General features: G+C 46.1%; 1 protein-coding gene across 2 annotated transcripts in view; it reads right to left on the minus strand.

The window, feature by feature from the left end:
* Positions 1 to 19,199, minus strand: part of SH3PXD2A (SH3 and PX domains 2A) — a 210,114-nt gene that overhangs the window by 165,843 nt on the left and 25,072 nt on the right. For both annotated transcript variants that reach the window (XM_042019253.1, XM_042019252.1), the window contains exon 2: positions 17,088 to 17,163. In XM_042019253.1, coding sequence (XP_041875187.1) covers positions 17,088 to 17,163 — 76 coding nt within the window. The remainder of the gene's footprint in view (positions 1 to 17,087; positions 17,164 to 19,199) is intronic.

Here is a 19,199-nt window from a genome sequence, read left to right on the forward strand (position 1 = left end):
CAGTGGAAACGGGGTGAGAAAGAGAGACTCGGAAAAAGTGATGGAAAATGAACCAGGAAACTAACACATCAGCTGGCACGGAGATAAAGAAGGTGTTTCCAGGTAGGAGGAAAAGATCCGTGTCTCTGGAATCCGTTGACTTTGCCATTAAGAAGCTGAACACAGAGTTACTCAATGTTTCTTTAAGGCTGAAAGACTAAAGGAAAACAGGATGGCTTAAAGTAAAAAAGGAGTAATCGTATGACTGGAAACTATGAGTGTCCCTAGCCAAGCACCCAAAGCAACTGAGTAATGTTCATTAGTCAGTGACTTTATTGGTACTTGGGACTTTCGACTTCTGAGCAAGATTTAGACCAAGAAGATATTCTGGGGCATGCTACTCTATTTATGTTTGCATGGAATTCAGCCTCACCCCGCATAATATTTTTCCATGCTGATTTAGGCAGAACCAGCCCTCACTTTTTCCCTTTGCAGGGTAAGAGTGGGTCCCCTTCTTGGGATCAGCATGGTGGAAATGCCACTTCCCAACCAGCAGCGTGAGGGCAGAAGAGATGGCTGAAGAAGAGTGGTTCTCTTGCAAAGAATCTAAAGATATTTTCCAAAGTATTTATTCACAGAGCAGAAACCCACTGTCTCAGGCACAGTACAAACACAAGACAGTCCCTGAGATTAATTTGTTCACAAACAAAATCCTAGGTGTTCCACTGCGGCTTTCAACAAATTAATAAGGAGCAGAGAAGTGTCGAGCACCTGAATTAACACTGGGCACCTGTGCAAAACAAAATCCAGGTCATACCTCAAAATTACCTGACTGCAAGAAATACAAAGCATCAAAGGCTGCCTGTTCAGCATATGCTTGATGCTATACTTGCCACAGCAATGGTGGGCCAGATTCAGCTACTACTAAGATCCTGTGAATGAAGGGATGGTTATAGAAAGAGAAGGGAATTGGGACCAGTGGAGCCAGTGGGACCAGTGGAGCCCAGCAGAGAAATTTCTCAGGCACCCAACAGCCCACACGATGTAGCAGAACCTTCCATTGCACTCATCCGCAAGACAGACAAGAGAGTATTTCCTGCTGAGTTACATAAAACCATGTGGCTGCAAATGGATTTGAAAGATTGGGCTTTTTCCTTTTAGACAGACAAGAAGAAGGAAATAAAAGCATTTCTTGCAACTGCTACAATGATTGCTCTGTGATATGAAGCTTTCTGAATGCAGTATTCATACATGTACACTTAAAAGAGCACATGCAACTGAGGGACTGGTGGTGTGGTGACACGAATTATACTGGTGCCACTTACAAATCAGAGTGGTGTTGTCCAGAAATCATGAAGTTTTGATTAAAAACCAGAAGCAGCTTAGGAAAACATTAGATTTTGACAAGTTTCTACTACTGGGTAGACTAAAATCCCTCTTTTTGAGGCTGAGATCTTACAACCACAAACTACTGACCCTTCACATCCAACTGCTGCACACTCTGAATTAATCTTCATCACAATCTTTTCATCATGTGGCTCCAAAGAAACAAATCACAGAAAGACAGCATGAGAGCTCAAGAGACCAGCACATCCATTACCCTGATTCATGGTACAATCAACTCTAACTATGGCACTGCTGGGGAAGTCTGTTTAACCTGTAGTTACAGACCTCCAGAGCAGAGAGTCCTTACCTCCTCAAGCCATCCAAAATCACCTCTCCAATGCACTATGACAAGGAAGGAGGATGCACATTCAGTACATTTAAGACATGAAGAAAAGTTTAGGCCTCACTCACCACCTTACTTTTTATGTTACTTATCCAGGAAAAGTACCAGATGGATCTTTTTCACAGGTGTTTGTCTTGTTCAGGAGGCGGATTTTTAAAATTTTTCTCTGGATAACTCTGTTTTCCACATTGCTTATTTTAGCTCATATTTTATAAATTTTTGTTCATGTGCCAAGAGGGCAAGACAGGTGTATTTCAGATACTGCACTGGAGATTAATTAAATAACTATTACTTGAAAAACAGGGCACTCACATGAGCTTTTTGGAAATACGAAAACAAAGAATCTAACAAATTTCTGGCATTTTGAAGGCATATAGAATATTTTATTTTTAATGACAAGCAGATCAGTCTCCTGCAGTCAGATCTTTAGACAGCTCAGCTTCCTGGGAGTGATTCAGGAGGGTCACTTCTGAGTCAGCTCAACCAGTCAGATTGCTTTAGATCATCTTATAACCCGCAGAAAACCTGCATCAGTAACGAGCCACAGCATAAACCCAGAGCCCCCAAGGAGCCAGAGGCATCACAAATGGGGAAAAGAAAAAGTTTTTCTAGGCCCTTTCCAGGCATTGCAGTAGGGAAACACTGCAGAAAGGCAAGCAGGTATTTCCAAATGGAAAAGCCATTAATGGGAACAGAGTCTGGCCCTAGGACTCGTACGGATCAGAACCAAACTGAGTGACATCGGAGCCGGCGTCTCATTGCTGCGGGTGAGAAACCAGCCCAGCTGCGCCATGAGATTAGAAACACATGGAGCATCAGTGAGCCCCTGGGACACAGCAAACCATTTCAAGCCATAGGTGAGAGGAAAAAAAAAGAGATGAGCACGGAAGGGACAGTCTGACAGTCCCTTCATCACGTGCTGGCATTGAGATGGACCCAGAGGACTTCAGAAAGGAACACAAACACCTGCACTGGCTACTCTGCAGCACCAAAGGACCTGCGTGTGGCTCATGGGGCTGAGGAAGCCAAGAGAAGCTGTGTCCTTGTGCCGGAAACACGCTATGTGCAAGGATAGAAGCAACACACAGAAGTTAATGAGACTGAAGAGGATTATCCCCTCTCCCCAAGGGTCCATGGGTAAATACAGGTTTTCCTGCAAGCATACTGCCACTTAGGGTGATAGCTTTCCTTCCACTGTATTAAAATAGCTAACCAGTTTGAAACAGAAGTCAGATTTCCAAACACACATGCACAAACACACACCAGGAACACACTGACACTTCAGAAAACAGGAGTCAGGGTCAGATGACACTTGGGCTCTTCTGAAAATTTCCTGCTGGAGCTTTTACACTCTAAAACTACCCTAAAATAATTTGAACACTCCAGGCAGAAAAGCCAGCTGCTTTCCTAGGTCAGCCTGAGACCTACTCTTGAGATCCTTCACTTGCTCACCCAAAATAATCATGTTCTTGGGGTGGAGGATTTCACTGCCTTCCCCAAGATACAAAAAAAGACCAGTTTGTGACCCCCATATGCCAATGGGAGGTTCCCTGTCTGCACCAGCCTCTGCTTGCATGAAGTCTGGTTTTATAAGCCTGAGAGCATTGCTTTGAAGGAGGACAGAATGGGAATGAGAGACTATAAATCACCTGGGAAGAGCAGTACTTGGCTCTCTGGACCTCCTCAGTCCTACACCCCCACTCTTCTAGTGTGGTACCACTGTCAAGAGAAACTATGGCTTTGGCAGCCTAATCTAAAACAGACTCCTGTGGGAAACAGCTGGACACTGCCAGGGTGAGGGACTCAGCTCCCACTACTTCCACCCCTTCAAAAACCCACTGCAAAAATCACCCTGAGCTGCCCCACCAAACGCCTCAACGCTCTGATGCTCAAATCCTTATTCCCTTCTTGCACCCACCACCCTCCCATCCTCTGAGGCTGCAGCAGTGAACCCTCCTCTCTTTATTACACTACTGCACACAGCAGCAGCCGAGAATCAGTTTTTCCTTTGCAAAGGAATCAATTCACCATAATGTAGTAATTTCACTCTCTGGTAATTAAAAAGCTTAAGCTCCAACTCACACTTCGAAGCATATGCTCAGATGGGAGGAAGACTAACAAAAACAGTCAGAGCCATCATCAGAACCACCCCTGTGAAAGGCCTAATTCCCTATGTTGCTTTAATTAAAAGTGGATGAGTAGCAATCTCTCAGCCCAGAGACCTTTAAGAGAGATAAAGTCAATCTACAGGCTTATGAAAATAAAACAGGAGGATGGAAACAAACACAAAAATCCTGCCAGTTTTAGGGCTTACCAGAGGATTATAACATCTGGACGCTCTTTTCAAGGGGAGGTGAACCGAGAAATGGATGGTGTAGAGAGGAGACAACCACGCCTTGAAGTGAGTATCATGCACAGGGAGCTGTTGATGGGAGAAGAGGAGCAGAAAGCTGCAGAGAGGCAACAGCCTTGCCCACACACTTCTGTCCTCATGGCTGCCTGGAAGAACACTCCTATCTGCTGACACCACAGAACAAAGGACTTGGTTGAATTGCAAAAAGCAAAAATGGGCCCAGGGGAGAAAATCCAAATAGATGATGAGTATAGCTGATCTCCAGTGAAACAGAGAACAAGTAGTGAGGAATAATCCATAAAAGCTAAGTATTTATCATCATTCTTACAGCAAGACACCACCCTGCTCCAGAGGACATCTGCAAAGAGATGTGAGCATGGAGACTTTCAACACAGCAATACCACCAGTCAGGGAATAGGTCACTACAGAAGGACTTTACTGCTGCAGTATTTAAGTGCTATGCAATGTTTTCTGAATTTGTTCTTCTATTGCCACAGGGAGACACGGCAATTCTAGTTTGTCTCCCTTTTTCCCCAGTACAATATGTGCAGAGAGTCTGGGGGTAGATTTGGACTCTCTTTCTTCTACTTGAGTCCCCAGGTCTTCTATTTCCTATTGGTAAAGAACTTCTGGCAGTGGGGAAAACTAGGGACACATCTCGGGCAGAATTAGTAACTAAATATGGGCTTAACTGGTGATTCCCAAGTTCATACCCTGTGGGTAGGAGGACAGAGAGAAATTGAAACCAAGCCCCCAAAGTGGGCTCCAGCCCCCCTCAACTGGTCCCACATCCCCAGGGTAAGCCTGTATGGTAGTGGGTGCAGGATGTCATCTTGGGCTTTGCTGGAGCAGTGTGGACACACGGATGCTCACAATGAACAAAACTCTTTTCCACTTGGGCCAGAGAAAATTAAAACCTTGTGAAAGTCACTTTGTCTTAGAAAGAAAGCAAGTTTACTTTGCTTAGCTTTATTACAACTTAGCCTTCTTATCAGTCTGATTTCATTCTTAAGTCATTTTAAACCCTAGTATCATATAATCTGGCAGCTACAGTGAGGGGTTTTACACAGAAAAACAGAGGGAAAGGGTTTTCAAAAGCACTCAGACCCACTGTGACTGCTCCTGCTGAAGTCAACAGTAAATCCAATGATACCATTGGGAGCAGAGGTCAAGGCTGAGCAGGCTTGACACTACAGAAACTTATGGGTGGGATTTTCAATCTCTTCCAAACCGATTACTAATAACAAAGTATATTAAAAGTAAAGAGCTAAGCTGTGACCCTGAAAATATTTACATATGTGCCTAGCTCACAGATTGTAAGTAATTATGGGAGGCCTGATTTCTCTCACTTTCTTTAATGGAAGCCAGGAATAAGGGCCCAGATGCGCGGAAAACCTGGCTCACAGACAGGGTCAGTTACAATGATTTTGGTGGAATTACTCAGGCTCTGCAGAGACTTTAAGCATGCACATGGAAAGACTTCTTAGAAACACCAGGATCTTCCTAAACCTTCAGCTGCACAGTGACATGCAAACACACCAAATGAGAGACTGTGATGGTGCTGGATAACAGCGTTAAAATCCACTCTCTTCTAATCGACTGTAGCAAAACTTGGACCAGAAAATGAAGACTAGTTAAGAACAACTGGAGGGGTGTGTGTGTTTTATTATTTGTGCAGATCTAACATTGTGACATGCACTAACCTAACTTCAAAGGATGAAACATCATTATTACAAAGCATTGCATTGAGTATAACCATTTCCAGGCTATTATGCAAGCCCAACTGAAATAATATTATGGGTACAGGATTATTCTTGTTCTCTATTAATCCCAAGAGGAAGAGGGATGTGACTTATTTTTTCATCCTGACAAATCATCTCAAGACACTGCTGAATCAGACATGTTTGCAGCTTAAGAGGAAATAAGTAAAAATGTTCAGCTTTTATTACTAAGTTTGAAGATTCATTAACAGGAATGTAAAACTAAACCTCATTTAAATCCCTTCATTGTTCACGATATAAATCCTTAGATTGTGTAGCTACACTGGAATGAGAAAAAAAAAAAAAAGATTTAGGGGAGGTGACCTTCCCAGCTATTAGTTTCCAGGCAGTTTTACTCCCAGGTTCCTGCACAATACAGCAGTCTTCCCTGCAAACGTTTCAGGGGAAATGCTTTACTTGCATAAAGGCTGCAACTGTTCCCACTGCAGTGAAGCCATAAAACTATTGCAGTTGAACCAAAACCTGATAACAGCTTAATGGCATAAAGCAATATTTGGACTAAATTGAGCCTGATCATATCACTCTAAAGTTCTTTTCCAAGTTAAAAGACTTTTATTTATAGTCTTTACTTACACCCAAGAGACTTTGACATATTTTAACTAACCTGCCTTCCTTGTCTTCTTAACCTTGGTCCCTTTCCAAGAAAAAAAGATGTCTTCTGACCACGAATGGGTTTGATTTCCAGGAGCAGAATTAACCCAAAACAAATCCCTTGTGTTTATTCACTGAGTGACGGTGCATGTTCTGCAGAGTGAGCTTAGCCAGTATTTCCTTGATGAAAGGGGTGGAGGGCAACAGGCTGGAGTTACCTCTCCTACCACATCAACCACTTCCATGAAACAAATCTTTGAATCCCACCTATTCCAACTCTTCTGGTTTCACAAACAGCACTGGGAGAGCAGACTACAGCCAGACCTACCAGTGGATTGGTGTCGCTCCTACTGGGACCCACTGAATCTCCTCACACACATCACCCCATGCTGACAGAGTCACCTCAGGCTGCTGCACTGCAGAAGCATGGCTTAGACTGTGCAATCCTGGCTACAAACACAAACTGGACAAAGCAAAGCACACCACAGCCTTCTCTTCACCTGCTGGGTACACACAGGAGGGACTTCAGAAATGCCCTGGTGGTCAGATACCACTGCAGCCACCACCACAGCCAAGGGAGGCTAATGCAAGGACAACTCAGCAGTATTTAAAGACCACAGAGTCAATTCATCCTCTCTTTGACAGGAATGGAAAAAACAACATTTTTGTCTAGGGTAAGGGAAAGAAATTGAAAACAAGTATTATATCAGGTTGAACACGACCACAAGAAAAGCCTTTTCCTGTCTCTGAGGGTCTTTTTTTTGCCTTGTGCCCAAAGGTGTTTTCAGTCAGATCTAGTGATGTGCCTCCGAGCGCCTCCTCTGCTCACAACACCGTTCACATCTGCTCCAGGCCTGGCTGGTGGTGGGCATGTGACATGGTGATGGCATCACACAAGATGCAGCAGTCCCCAGGTCTGGACACCTCAACTGCCTGCAGCAGCATTACCCTGGAATGCTCTGTGTCTTCATTTCCCAAACACCCTTTCCAGAGCTGCTCTGCTCTCGGGGAAGGAGCAGGGGTACCTGTTACCTCACTAGCAGGGGTACCTCACTGCCTTGGCTTTGTCAGACTTTGTTAGACCAAGAAATGGGAAACGAGGCCCAGGCAGGTGATTCAAGCAAGCTCTTAGTGGTCCAGCAGCACATCCCTGGCCATGGGAAGGAGCAGGGAGCAGGTGGGGTAAGCAGAGCAGTATCACACTCCAGCGAAGCAGCTTTTGTGTGGCAGACACTGTCCTCCTTCCAGCTGCAGGCAGCTCACTGCTGGCTCTCCCAGCCCCTGTCACCATGTGCCAGAGCCAACAGCAAGCGATCCCTTCTTCTCCCAGGCCCTAGAAGAAGATGGGGGTTGGGATATTGTGCAAGAGTAAATATTTACATAGCCAGGGCCTTCCTTCCCCTGCCCTGTATTTTCTCCCCTTCTTAAAATGTCACAGATCAGCTGTTTCCATAATTGTGCAGGAAATGAGTTCCCTGCTGGCTGGCAGCTTAACACTCACGTGTGCTGGGTCTACTGTAGCTGCACTGCTCACCTCTGCTGCTGGCCCCTGCATCCACCCAGGATCTTTGGAGGATGTGGCCAGAGGGGAAATGGGACAGTCAGGGATGTGGCCACAGAGCTGCCTGTGGCTGTGGCAGTCCTTCTCACAGCTGCAGCTTAGAGGAACCCCTATTCCCTAGTCCACGGGTCAGATCAGGATCCCGGGAGACCTGACACTCTGTTTATGCCACTTCAGAGGAAACATCCAAACCAGACTAACAGAGTTTCCTGCCTGCACACAGCGGCAAGGGCACTCAGGAAATTCAGGCATATTTCAAGCTTGAGACTTTTTCTTTGTTCTTCGGACAAAGCCTCGTTCACTGGAGATGTTGCTAAAAGGATTATTATCTATAGGAGACTTCTTTTCCCAAGAGGAAATCTGCTAAACACATAAATCTGCATTTGCTACGTTTTGTACGAGGCAGGATTAATACAGGAACATTCTTCCTTCTGCTCTCCGCATCTAATGATTTAAATAGACCAGCCATGACGACATTGCCCCGTGGGAATAGGCCCAAATGCCTTTCTCCTGTACTCCAGCCTGATGGTTTTACTCCTGGCCTGATATAATACCAAACTACCCCGCATTTGGTGAGAAGAGTTGGAAGAATTTGGTGGGAATCACATCCAACAGTGCACTCAGTGAAAAAGTGAAGTCTGTCCACCAGCCTGAACACCAATAAAACCCCATCATGGGCAAACCAGATTGCAAATGTTTTGCATATTCCAGGTCAGCCCTGTGCTGTTCAGAGCCCTGAATACAAGAAGCACCCTGCAAGTCTGAACTTGCCGACGCTTAGGATGTACAAGCAGAAGGAATGTAATTTTCTGCTCTTTATTTAGAGGTGGCAAAACCCTGATAGAAAATGACATGGTGGAAGTGCTTAACTTCAGACCCACGGAAATTTGAGGGCAAACATTAATTACCTCAATCCTGCGTACAAGCCTGGGGCCTGTATTAGCACCTCTCTGAATGGAAGAAGCTCAAGAGGATTGAATTTCCCACTTCTAGGACTTACTTTCCTTTCGTCATCTACCTATGCCTGGTTTCCTCTTTCTAATTCCCATGTTATTTCCTTCTCTCTACCTCAGCTTTCCCTTTAAATGGGACTAAACTGTAAGAAAGAAACCCCACAGGGGAGTAGACACTGCCATGGGTTATTTCATTATAGTGAATATAGATTAAGTTTGGCAAATCCCTGCCTGCAGTATCCCCTCACTCTGCTGCTGAGTATAAAGATCCCCTTATGAGTAACGACAAGCATGTTCATGAGAGCCTGGAAAAAGCTGCATTGTGGAGCAGGGAGGTCTGCAAACACACCAGACTAGAGAACATCACCACCTAAAAAGCTCAATAGATAGAGAAAATGAAGTAGGAGAAATCAAGCAGCAAATTCCCAAGTTCATTGCTTCCAATCTACAGGAAAAAAATAAAACACAACCTATTTTAAGCATGTGAGTGTATAAATAAATCAGATGGCCCAGACAAAAGGCAAAGTGGGCTGAACATAGGTCTAGACTGTTACCTAGCTGTAAATCTCAGCTGGGCTCGTCTCTCCTGTATTGCCCAGGCAACTTAAATCTGAATACAACAAAGACAAGATTAGGTAGATAAGTAATATCCAGAGGGAACATCTAGAGCCTGTGGGGCTGCAAAGCCATCTGAGTCCCTGGAAAGCTTGACTCCTGTGTTAAAAAGCACTTTCATTGTATGGGCCATTTGTTGATGGATTGTGGGAAAAAGTCAGATTTCAAACCAGAGAGGAAGACAAGCAAACCCTTATATAAAGTCACCCTCTCCCCAGTCTGTGGGTTGAATGCAGAATGCTCTCAGACTTACTACATACCACCCACTTTAGATTACAGACTTGCAGAGCTATTTTTAAAAAGTAATTATAGTAGTAGAGGGCACACTCATCTGAACGGCTGCCTGAGGAAACGACGAGCCCAATGTAGCTCAAACTGCTTTTCAAGTCTATAGTCGTGTTTATTTATTGCCTTTAAAAACAAGAATCAAAATCCAACTAATTTCTGAGTAAAAAAGTCTGTATATTTCCCTAAGGAGTCCAGGCAGCTAGACTACACTGAAAACCTTCTCTGGCCTTTCAGTCTAGCATCCAGAGCTGCAAAAAAAAATAAATAATTCCCATTAGCTCTGGCTTCAAGGAAACCCAAACCCAAATCCCTTTCCATTCTTTGTTTTCCCTTGAAACTGCGGCTTGATCATTACAAAATCCTCATCAGGAGATTCAAGTGGTCTAATGAGAGGCACATCATGTTTTGCATATGCTCATTTCTGCCCAGAGGTGGTTTCTGGTTGAGCAAAACAAGAGTTCTTAACCTGTGTGAGAAGAGTGGGTTTACAAGCCCCAGAAAAAGATTCCATAGCTTTTTCTATTCCAGCCCCTCATTTCAGCTGTCAGCTGGTGGATTTTGGATCTGTATGATGAGAAAGGACTCAGAAGAGACTGAAAGAGAGAAAAGAGGACCAGGTACTTCGGCAGATATAAGGAATATTTTTACCCTCTTTTCCTTCCTTTTGTAATGGAATCAGGCTCTTGATTCATGCCCTATTAATGCCCAAAGACCTTCAGAAGGCCTGACCTGTGAAACAGGCTCAGCATGCAAAGCCAGCAGCCCCATGCACTCCAGTCCGTGGGGCTCCTTACAGCTCCCTCCTCAGCAGCAGCTCTGAAAGCTGGCGCTGGCCATGCCTTTTCCACAGCTTTTTCAATAGGCAGCAGCCTTAGGGCATCCTGTGACCTCATACTTGACGACTTGTCTTTCAACCAGAAGACACTTAAACCCTAAAAATATCTCCACGGAGCCTAAAGAAAAGAATATGCCTGTTCCCCTCAAAATCATCCATCCTCCCGCCGCCTGGCGAGGAACAGCCGCTTCCTCCCGGCAGCCCCTGCTTTCCCTTCAAGCTTGGAGCCGACAGGAAATCCATTCTCCTCTTGAGAGAGACAGGAGATGAATTTTCCACAATAGCTCTCCTAGCAAGGCAGAAAATAGAAAGACACAATAGAAACTGCTAACTCAAACAATAGGAGCTGCTGAAGGGCAGCTCACCAGAAGCTCAGCATCACCCAACTCCCAAATATGCTGGAGTGGAAAGAAGCCAAGGACCTGTTAGCTGTCTTGCTAACACAATATCCAGGCTCAAACATAAGTTTGTTTTAAACCTGGAAGCACTCTCCCCTTTCAGAGAACTGGCAGAAAAATGTAAAATATGTACATTAAAATGAAATTGCACTGCATTATGGAATGCCCCCCAAAAAGATTTCCATAGCTCTTCAAACCCACAGCATCTCATGCCACAGTGCCACGGGTCACCTCTCCACCCTCTGGCAGCTCCTCAGAGATGGGGACAGGGGACTGCAATACTGTCTTATTGCAGGTGGTGGAAGGGGATGGGAGCACAGTCCCTCTTTCTTCCGGGAATTTGTTGCCTCATATTCAGAAAAGCACAGCAGAACATCTTGGTTATTGATGTTACACAGGTAAGGCTCAGCAAACCAGACATCTGAGACTCTGCTCTCTGTGTGTGTATGCCTATCACGCCTGTAAGACTACCCTGCATATTAAAGAAACACTGTTTCAAATAACTTAATTCATATTTTAATCTAAAACATAAGACATGCCTTGATAAAGAGAATTTTATCTGATCTCTCTTGGGTTTTTTAATATTTATGCTACTTTTTGACTAGCTTTGAACTGCTGCAACACTGTTCATTTCTGAGTAGGTCAGAAATGAAATTCTGAGGAATTCAAAATGACTGCAAAAAAAAGTTTAAATCACTTACTAATAACTTGCTGCCCTGGCTCAGACTGATGAAGGACAGAATAATCAAAAATTTTTTAAAAATCTGAAATTTGCACATAAAATACAGCTAAGAATTAGGACAAGGAATGCATTTCCTTTTAAATGCTCTGCTAGCAACCAGCTCTCCAAGGGAGAAAACAGCCTGCAATAAAAATATCTCTGAAAGTTCTAAGGCTCCTCCTCGGCCAGTGTGTGCCTTGCATCACCCCCCTACCTCCCAAGGTGGGCAGAATAGATGTTGAAAACACTTTCTGTGCACTGTACCCTGCTGAAATGCAGCACCTTTGACAAAATTACACACGGCCACGTCCCAATTTTGCCGATCCTGGTCTCGATTTACACAGGTGGAACATGAATGGCTGGATCTGAGGGTCACTGTGGTGCTGGCTGGGAGGATGAACACATCATCTCTGCTCCAGCACATGATCGCTGAACAAAACACTGCTTCTCCTCCAGCCCGGAGCAAAACAAAAGGTGAAAAGCTGGAATATACAAAGCTGAAAGGAAAAAGAAAAACAACCCTGCTCTCATCACCGGGGACTGAATCCTGTTGTTGCAAACCTACTGAAGCCTTTTTCCTCAGCTTCATCTTGCCCAAAAGACAGCACTGGAAAGGGGAGGGGGAAAAAACCAAACCCAACACCTCAAACCGAAACCAAAAAGCAGACATAAGCACCTGGGATGCAGTTCATCGGCAGATCTCCTTCCCCACTGCAGCCCGGGAGTGGCAGAAACAGAGGTGAGGAAGGTTCCAGCCGGCATTGGGGAGAAGTTATTCCCCATCCTCCTGCATTGTGCAAAACGGGGAGGCTCCCGCCGGCACCCCTCAGCAGCCCCAGGTATCTGGGCGGTGCTGGGGCGGCCGCCCGCGCCCTCCCCGAGCGAACCTCTCCCTTCCCGCAGCGCTCCTGACTCACACACGGCTCTGCCCTCGGCTGGGGCTCGCTCTGCCGACTCCCCTGTGCTGCAGGAACAGCCTCCAGCAAACCTCAGGCTGGGAGACACTGGGGAACCGGGAGCCTTGCCCAGAGATTAAGCAGTCAGGCAAAGCCCTCCCTGCAGGGATCAGCTCACCCCACTCCCACCCACTGTTCCCGGCAGGAGCAACGTGCCACAGCTCTGGAGCAGAGCACAGGGCCGAACTCGCACTCCCAGCAGGGATCTGTGCCGCCCTGAATTTGCTGCCAGTCCCTAAAACGCCTCAGCACGCACACTGTGCTCCTGCTGCCCTGGGGCCCACGAAGGAGAAAGGCCCAGAGACCCCTCTGAGATGGTGCTGGAGTGTTTCTCTTCTCGGGGCAAAGCAGCTCAGCAGGGCACAGCGGGGTGACAGCAGCTGGGTGACATCTCATCCCCCATGCTGGCATCTCTCCCAGCGCCCTGGGACACCGCCACCAAGCTACACTGGCAGCACGCGCCCCAAAATGGATGGTTTCCTCTTTCCTCGCCCTAGTCAAGGGAGGAGGAAAATGTGAGTGGGGAAAAAAGGAAGAGAGAAGGTGCCTCTCTGGTAGAGGCTCCCAAGCACTGGAAGCAGGGACTGAAGCCAGGCTGTGGTGTTGTTCCTCCAGCTGCTTGACCAAGCTGGTAGGGCAGCCTGCACTGATCACCCTGCTCCCCTGGGATAGGACTCAGCTTCCCAAGAGTTAGGAAAACCAGGCCCACAAAGCAGTCTCCTCGAACAGGATGTCTCCCTCTCCAGGCAGCATGGAAGCTGCAGAGCAGGCACCCAGTGAGGATTTTCCCCTTCTGGCACATCCTATGCAAAAACCTCCTGTTTCTTCAGCGGGGGTCAAAAGTGGTTTGAAGTCCAGCAAGAATCAAGCTGGAACCTATATGGGAAGTGCAAGGGGCTGCCATCATCAATGGCCAGCCCTCCGTGCCGTGGCAAGCCCAAGCCTCTCTCCAAGGCAGGGATCTGCAGCCCAGCAGCCAGCATGACATGATGAGTTCATGCCATGCAGTGTGTTTTCCCCAGGGCTGCACTTTGGAAGACACAGTGGAGCAAGAAGAGCTGACATCCCTCCAACTTCAGCTTTGTCTCCAGATGGCTCTCCCATTTACTGCCAAGAGAAACGAAAAACAATGCAAGCCCTGGAGTCTTGGGTCAAGCACTGCAAAACTGTTAATCCCAGAGTTGCATCGCCCTGTCTCTGCCATTTCATTTGCTGCTGTGGTCTCCAGAAGCTCAGCAGACAAGACTTCTGCTTCCAGCTGAAATTCCTTCATTAATTACCTCAAGATCCCTGAAAAAGGGAGCCCAAATCCATAACCCCTTCTCTCTGCTCATGCAGATGTAAAAGTACCTGACAGGGAGGGAACAAAACTACTCATCCACACTCCAAAGATCATTCTTCAGATATGCAGCAGAAGAGGTGATGGAGAAATCAGTGTATTGCAAATGGGCTCAACCAACAGCCACACTGGTACATTCAAACAGCACTTTCCATCCATGTCTTCTTAGAGCAACAAACTCTCTTTGGTCTAGAGAGGGGTTTTTGCAGCAAATTTTATTCTAACTCTTCCACAGTCTCCCTCCAAAGAAAAACATTCATACCACAAACTGCAAAAATGCTCTCTGGCCAATCCAGAGAGTTTCTTACGCAGTTTTCTTCTGCACAACCCCTCCTGATGCAGAATTTTCCAACATTAGAAAGGGAAATCAGAGAGAAGAATGGAAAAACTCATGGGAAGAAGACAAAATGAGGAAAGGAGATGAAGATACCACTTCTGGCCTCTCAGTATGGTTAAAAAAAGTCCCAAAAAATTGAAGGCAAAGAAGTGACTCTCTAAAAGTAAAACAAAACTACACAATTGTCCACAGGACATTTTCTACAGGACTACCTGGCACTACTTATAATTTCTTTGCACCTCTTCATGGCACTGAAAACCGTAGAGTCCTTATTTGTGTAAGGGAGAAGTGAGGGTAAATATATTTGAAGAAAGAAATTGATGAACGTAAGATAAAGGTATCTAGAGGAAAAGAAGAACTGCACTTTCCTGCTGCTGAATCCAGTATGGTCTCTCCTTGGGGGGCAAGGCTCTGAACTCCATTACATTTTCCTTGGTTTTATGGGTAAAAGGTTTCCAGCACAGTCAATTACTAATTATTATTTCAGGAGAGCAGCGACAAACAGGAGTTGCAGGATGGAATGTGCCAACTTCCTAGGCCAGACCTGATGGGGGGATTTGTCCTACCCTGCAAGTGGAACAGCAAACCCCGGGCACTCAGAACCCAGCATGCAGAGCCTCTCCAGCTTGGTTGAATCAGGCCCACTATAAGCAAGCAGGACCATAACATCTTCATAAAGTAGGATTTAAGTACAAACATCTGCCTTGCCATTTTTTAATTACGGGAGTTTATAGCTAAGTATTCGTTTCCGTAATTCACGGCTCCAGCTGCAGAAATGCCATGCGTATTCTAATTATGGCAGCTAGTTTATTTATCGGAGTTTGACACTGTTTGACATTTAGCTGAGTCACCTTGTTCCTGGGTAAAGCAACACGGGCTGTTCAGCACTTCAAGAAAGAGGCAGAGATTCGATATCAAAAGTAGAACATACATCACAGAAATTTTAAATTAGATACAGCTGAGGTCTATTCTGTTCTGGCAGCTTCTCTCTTTGGGACACTAAGTCAACCCAAATGTTTTCCAGATATAACTCTTCCCCTCAAGGACATGTGGCACTACCATCTCCCTCATGTTTGTGGAGGGTGGGAAGGGTAGGAAGTGTTGTAATGGGCATATGGGGTTTATCTCACCCTCTGCAAATATCATGCACCCATATATCAGGACATTCATCATGAAGATCTGCACAAAGGCTGAGCAGCAGCCACGTGCAGTCAGCCAACATTTTTCTAGAAGATAAAACAGATAGGCCAGTGACAGTCAATACAGGAGGAACAAATGCTACCTGCAGATGGGATTTTCCTACAGTACCTCATGTGAAGCCATCTGCACTCCTGTACAGTGTTTCCAAGAACCTCAAAATGCTTTCCAGCAAGAAAGGCAGGCCAGCAGTATCCATTCTTATCACAAAGAGGTTTCATAAAGTGATTTGTCTATGTTGGTGATACAGCTAAAAAGAGAGCCCACTCTTGGACTTCTCATCCCAGATAGGAAATGGATGGCAACACCACCTTCCTCTGGCTGCAGAGGTGGGGTGCAGCACAGAACACTGCAGAGAACAAACCCAGAACCTGGGACTGCCTTCCACAAGGTCGATGGAGGCTGCCAGCACGCTGCCAGGCAACTGTGCTGCCCTGCTGTGGCTCTGATGTTCGTGTTGTGTATTTGTGCTGCTGGTTTCTAAGTCCCTACTCTCCAACGACCCTGGAGCTGTGCTCACCACACATCTGGAGCAACTGCTTTGGCTGCAAATAGTGTTGGGGAGTGCAGCACACTCCTGGAGAGGACTAAACCCTCCCATCCCAGCTTCTCTTCACAGATTTTAAGGGAAGAGCTGGGATCTCCTTTTAATAGCGGGAGACAGAACAGACCTTTTAAACAGGCTGAAAATACTCCATTTATCCTGGCAGGCACTGCAGCGAGCCAAACTTTTAGCCAACAGCCAGAATCGTGCAGTCAGACAATAGGGAGCTGGCCAGAGCCTGCACTTCAAGAGCACGCTGTGGTCTGGCTCACCTCCCCCATGCCATCCCTGCAGCCGCTGCTGGAAGAAGCTGTGTAGGAGTGTGTGCTGTTACCCTGAGGACAGGATATCCATCATGTCCAGGCCCTCTGCGAAAGCTGTCAGAGGGACAGTGGCTCAGGCCAAAAAGATAAGTAAATACCTTTTTGGCCAGCATTGCAGAAATCCCTATTTGTGTTTAACCTTCCTTCAGTTTCCTTTCTATCCCAGTGGCAACTCCAGTTATTCATTCCTTATTGTACAGTAACAGTGTCTGCAGAGCCATAGCATCCAGAAATGACAAAGACTGACTCTGGTCCCAAGTGGTCTCCCAAGTGGTGGCCAGAGCTCAGGCTGCCCGGTTGCACCCCACAGACACAGCCCCCCAGAAGCCATTAAATCCCTTTGTGTGACAGGGCACGAGCCAACCTGAATCTGAACAGCTGATGCAAGATCCCCTGAGAGCCCTAAACACCATGCCAGCTATTTTAGGAGGAGGTGGAGGTCTGATATCACAAGGCTGGGTGTATGAGCTCCCAGGGAAAAGGCATTTAAAAAAATGGTCACAAAAAGTACTAGAGACAGTAGCTGGGGAACTGCAGTCTCCAGCTGCTCTCACCCATCTTATTTAGGGCTTTCCCCACAGCATTACCTGGTAGAAAAGGAATGATTCTTTGCTTGGGATCTTTCTGGCCTCCTTCAATAGGAAACTTGTCCAGAAGCTGCATCTGCAAAGGAAGCACAACAAACGTCTTAGGGGGAAATATGGACTGTCTGCATAGGGACCAAGGGATCCCTTGGTCTGTGTGTGGTTTAAGACAAAAGCAACTGCAGGAATTACTTTGTCTTGTTGGAGGGGAGCCTGTACTAAAAAAGGTATGATACAGTTCACTCCAAGAAAGGGAGGGCAAGTTTCTGGCAACACAGAGGAGCTGGGACAGAGCCCAGGCAGACAGCTGAGCCTGGCCTTGCTGTCATTCTAAAATTAGGCTCCCAGTTTTTGCTACAAAATGCACGCCTTGTCTCTAATACACAGCCTGCCTGTGCTGGTGGAGCAACAGGTTTTACCTGTCCATCTGACAGACCACCCTCCTGGCAAAAAATGCTGTTCAAGCAACCAGATTAAACCACATCTAATAAAACACCTGCTCTGCTTTTATGGCAGAGCCAGAAAGACCCCCTGCCCTGGTCCAGTAAGAAAGAGCATTCCTGTTCTCCCAGGGAGACAGAGATGGGGTTTTGGGGAATGTCTTCCACTGCAGTCCCTGCATGGAGGACAGCAGGCAAGGAGGCCTCAGAGAGCAAAGCATCCCACAGAACACCACAAATGGCCTGAAAGCACAGCTCAGCGTGGGTGTGCTCTTAGCCAAGCACCCTTTAGCACATGGTTTTTCCTAGCCTAGGAAAGCTGCATGCTGATCTGACATTCCTAAAGGAGCCCTACAATATATCCTTGGGTGATGAAACCTGATGGACCAGTGCCACTGAGGCTGAAGACCAGCTGAAAGGCCTCAGACAAAAAGATGCACCTGCTCTAATGACACCATCATGGACTTGCCCAAAAGAGACCAACTCCAGCCCTGAAAACTGCCAGAACCTCTCATCTCTCCCATTCACCCTCTGCAACCTTTCGTTCTCATTCAGCCTGTGGTGCTACCAAGACAGAGACCCAAATCTTCGCACTGTGTTTCATTTCTCCCCATGTTTCATATGCATGATGTCTCTATGATGTTCTATGTCCCCTCTCTACTCAGAAGCCCTGGCTCCCTTGGGCAGGGGGAACTCCAAAACTCCTGCCAGCCCCAGGGCTCCTTTCCAACATACCAGGAGAGATGTCTTTCAACTCATAGTCCACAACCCCTGTGATCTCTGAAGAAGGCAAGGAAGGAAAAGCAAGCAGTCATGTTACTTGCCCTTGCAGAACCCCTATCTCCTCACCTGAACTGGATCTACAGCTCAATACGAATACCCAAAGTGGCAGCAAGAGCTGGGGGAAGGGAGGGGATACTTGTCAATCAGCAATCAGCATTTAATCTCATCAGTGCTACGTGTCCAACAGAGAGCCTGTGTGAGTTAACAGCAGTTTTGCTAGCTCGACAGATTTCCTTTTAAAAATATTTTTTTGCTAACTTGGGGAAAAAACAGTCGGAGTTATTTTTTTTTTATTTTTTACTGGTTTTGTTTTAAGCACACAGAATCCTTCTCATCTTCCACCTCACACAACATCTCCAGCATTTTCACCATATGGCACAGCAAACCAAAGATCAAGAGGAAACTCAGGAGTAGAAGGAACATCTGTGCAGGAGAAGAATTTAAAAGATCCCACGTTTCCCCATCAGGGAGTCGGCCTGGTAAATAAATAGACCATAGCTTTGCGGATTGTTAGCTAACTCGTTTTTCTGCCTACAGACACACATTTTTTTATTGAAAATGGGAAATTTTGTTTTCTTGCAGGTAGAGCTCTGGGTGTCTGAGGTCAGGCACGGGCAGGAGTTTCCTTCAAAGAAGAGGGAAAAAAAAGGAGGGGGAGGGAATCCCTACCTACTGACTTGAAGTTTCACTGTTGCTACACTTTTAGCCAGGAAGGCAATTCTCACTTTACTATGCGGTGACTGATTGAAGCTGGAACTGATACAGTCAAATTCCCATGGTTATTCTTGGAGTTAGATTAGCTTGGCTAATACAAGCCTTTTTAACCACATCAAGAGAGTCACAACGTGTATAACTTAGTGCTATTTATCTAAAGGGTGGATATCAGCAAAAT

Source organism: Corvus kubaryi, unplaced genomic scaffold (assembly GCF_017639235.1).
Source record: "Corvus kubaryi isolate FWS band 111438036 unplaced genomic scaffold, C.kubaryi_AGA036_p1.0 138, whole genome shotgun sequence".
Classification (NCBI taxonomy): Eukaryota; Metazoa; Chordata; class Aves; order Passeriformes; family Corvidae; genus Corvus; species Corvus kubaryi.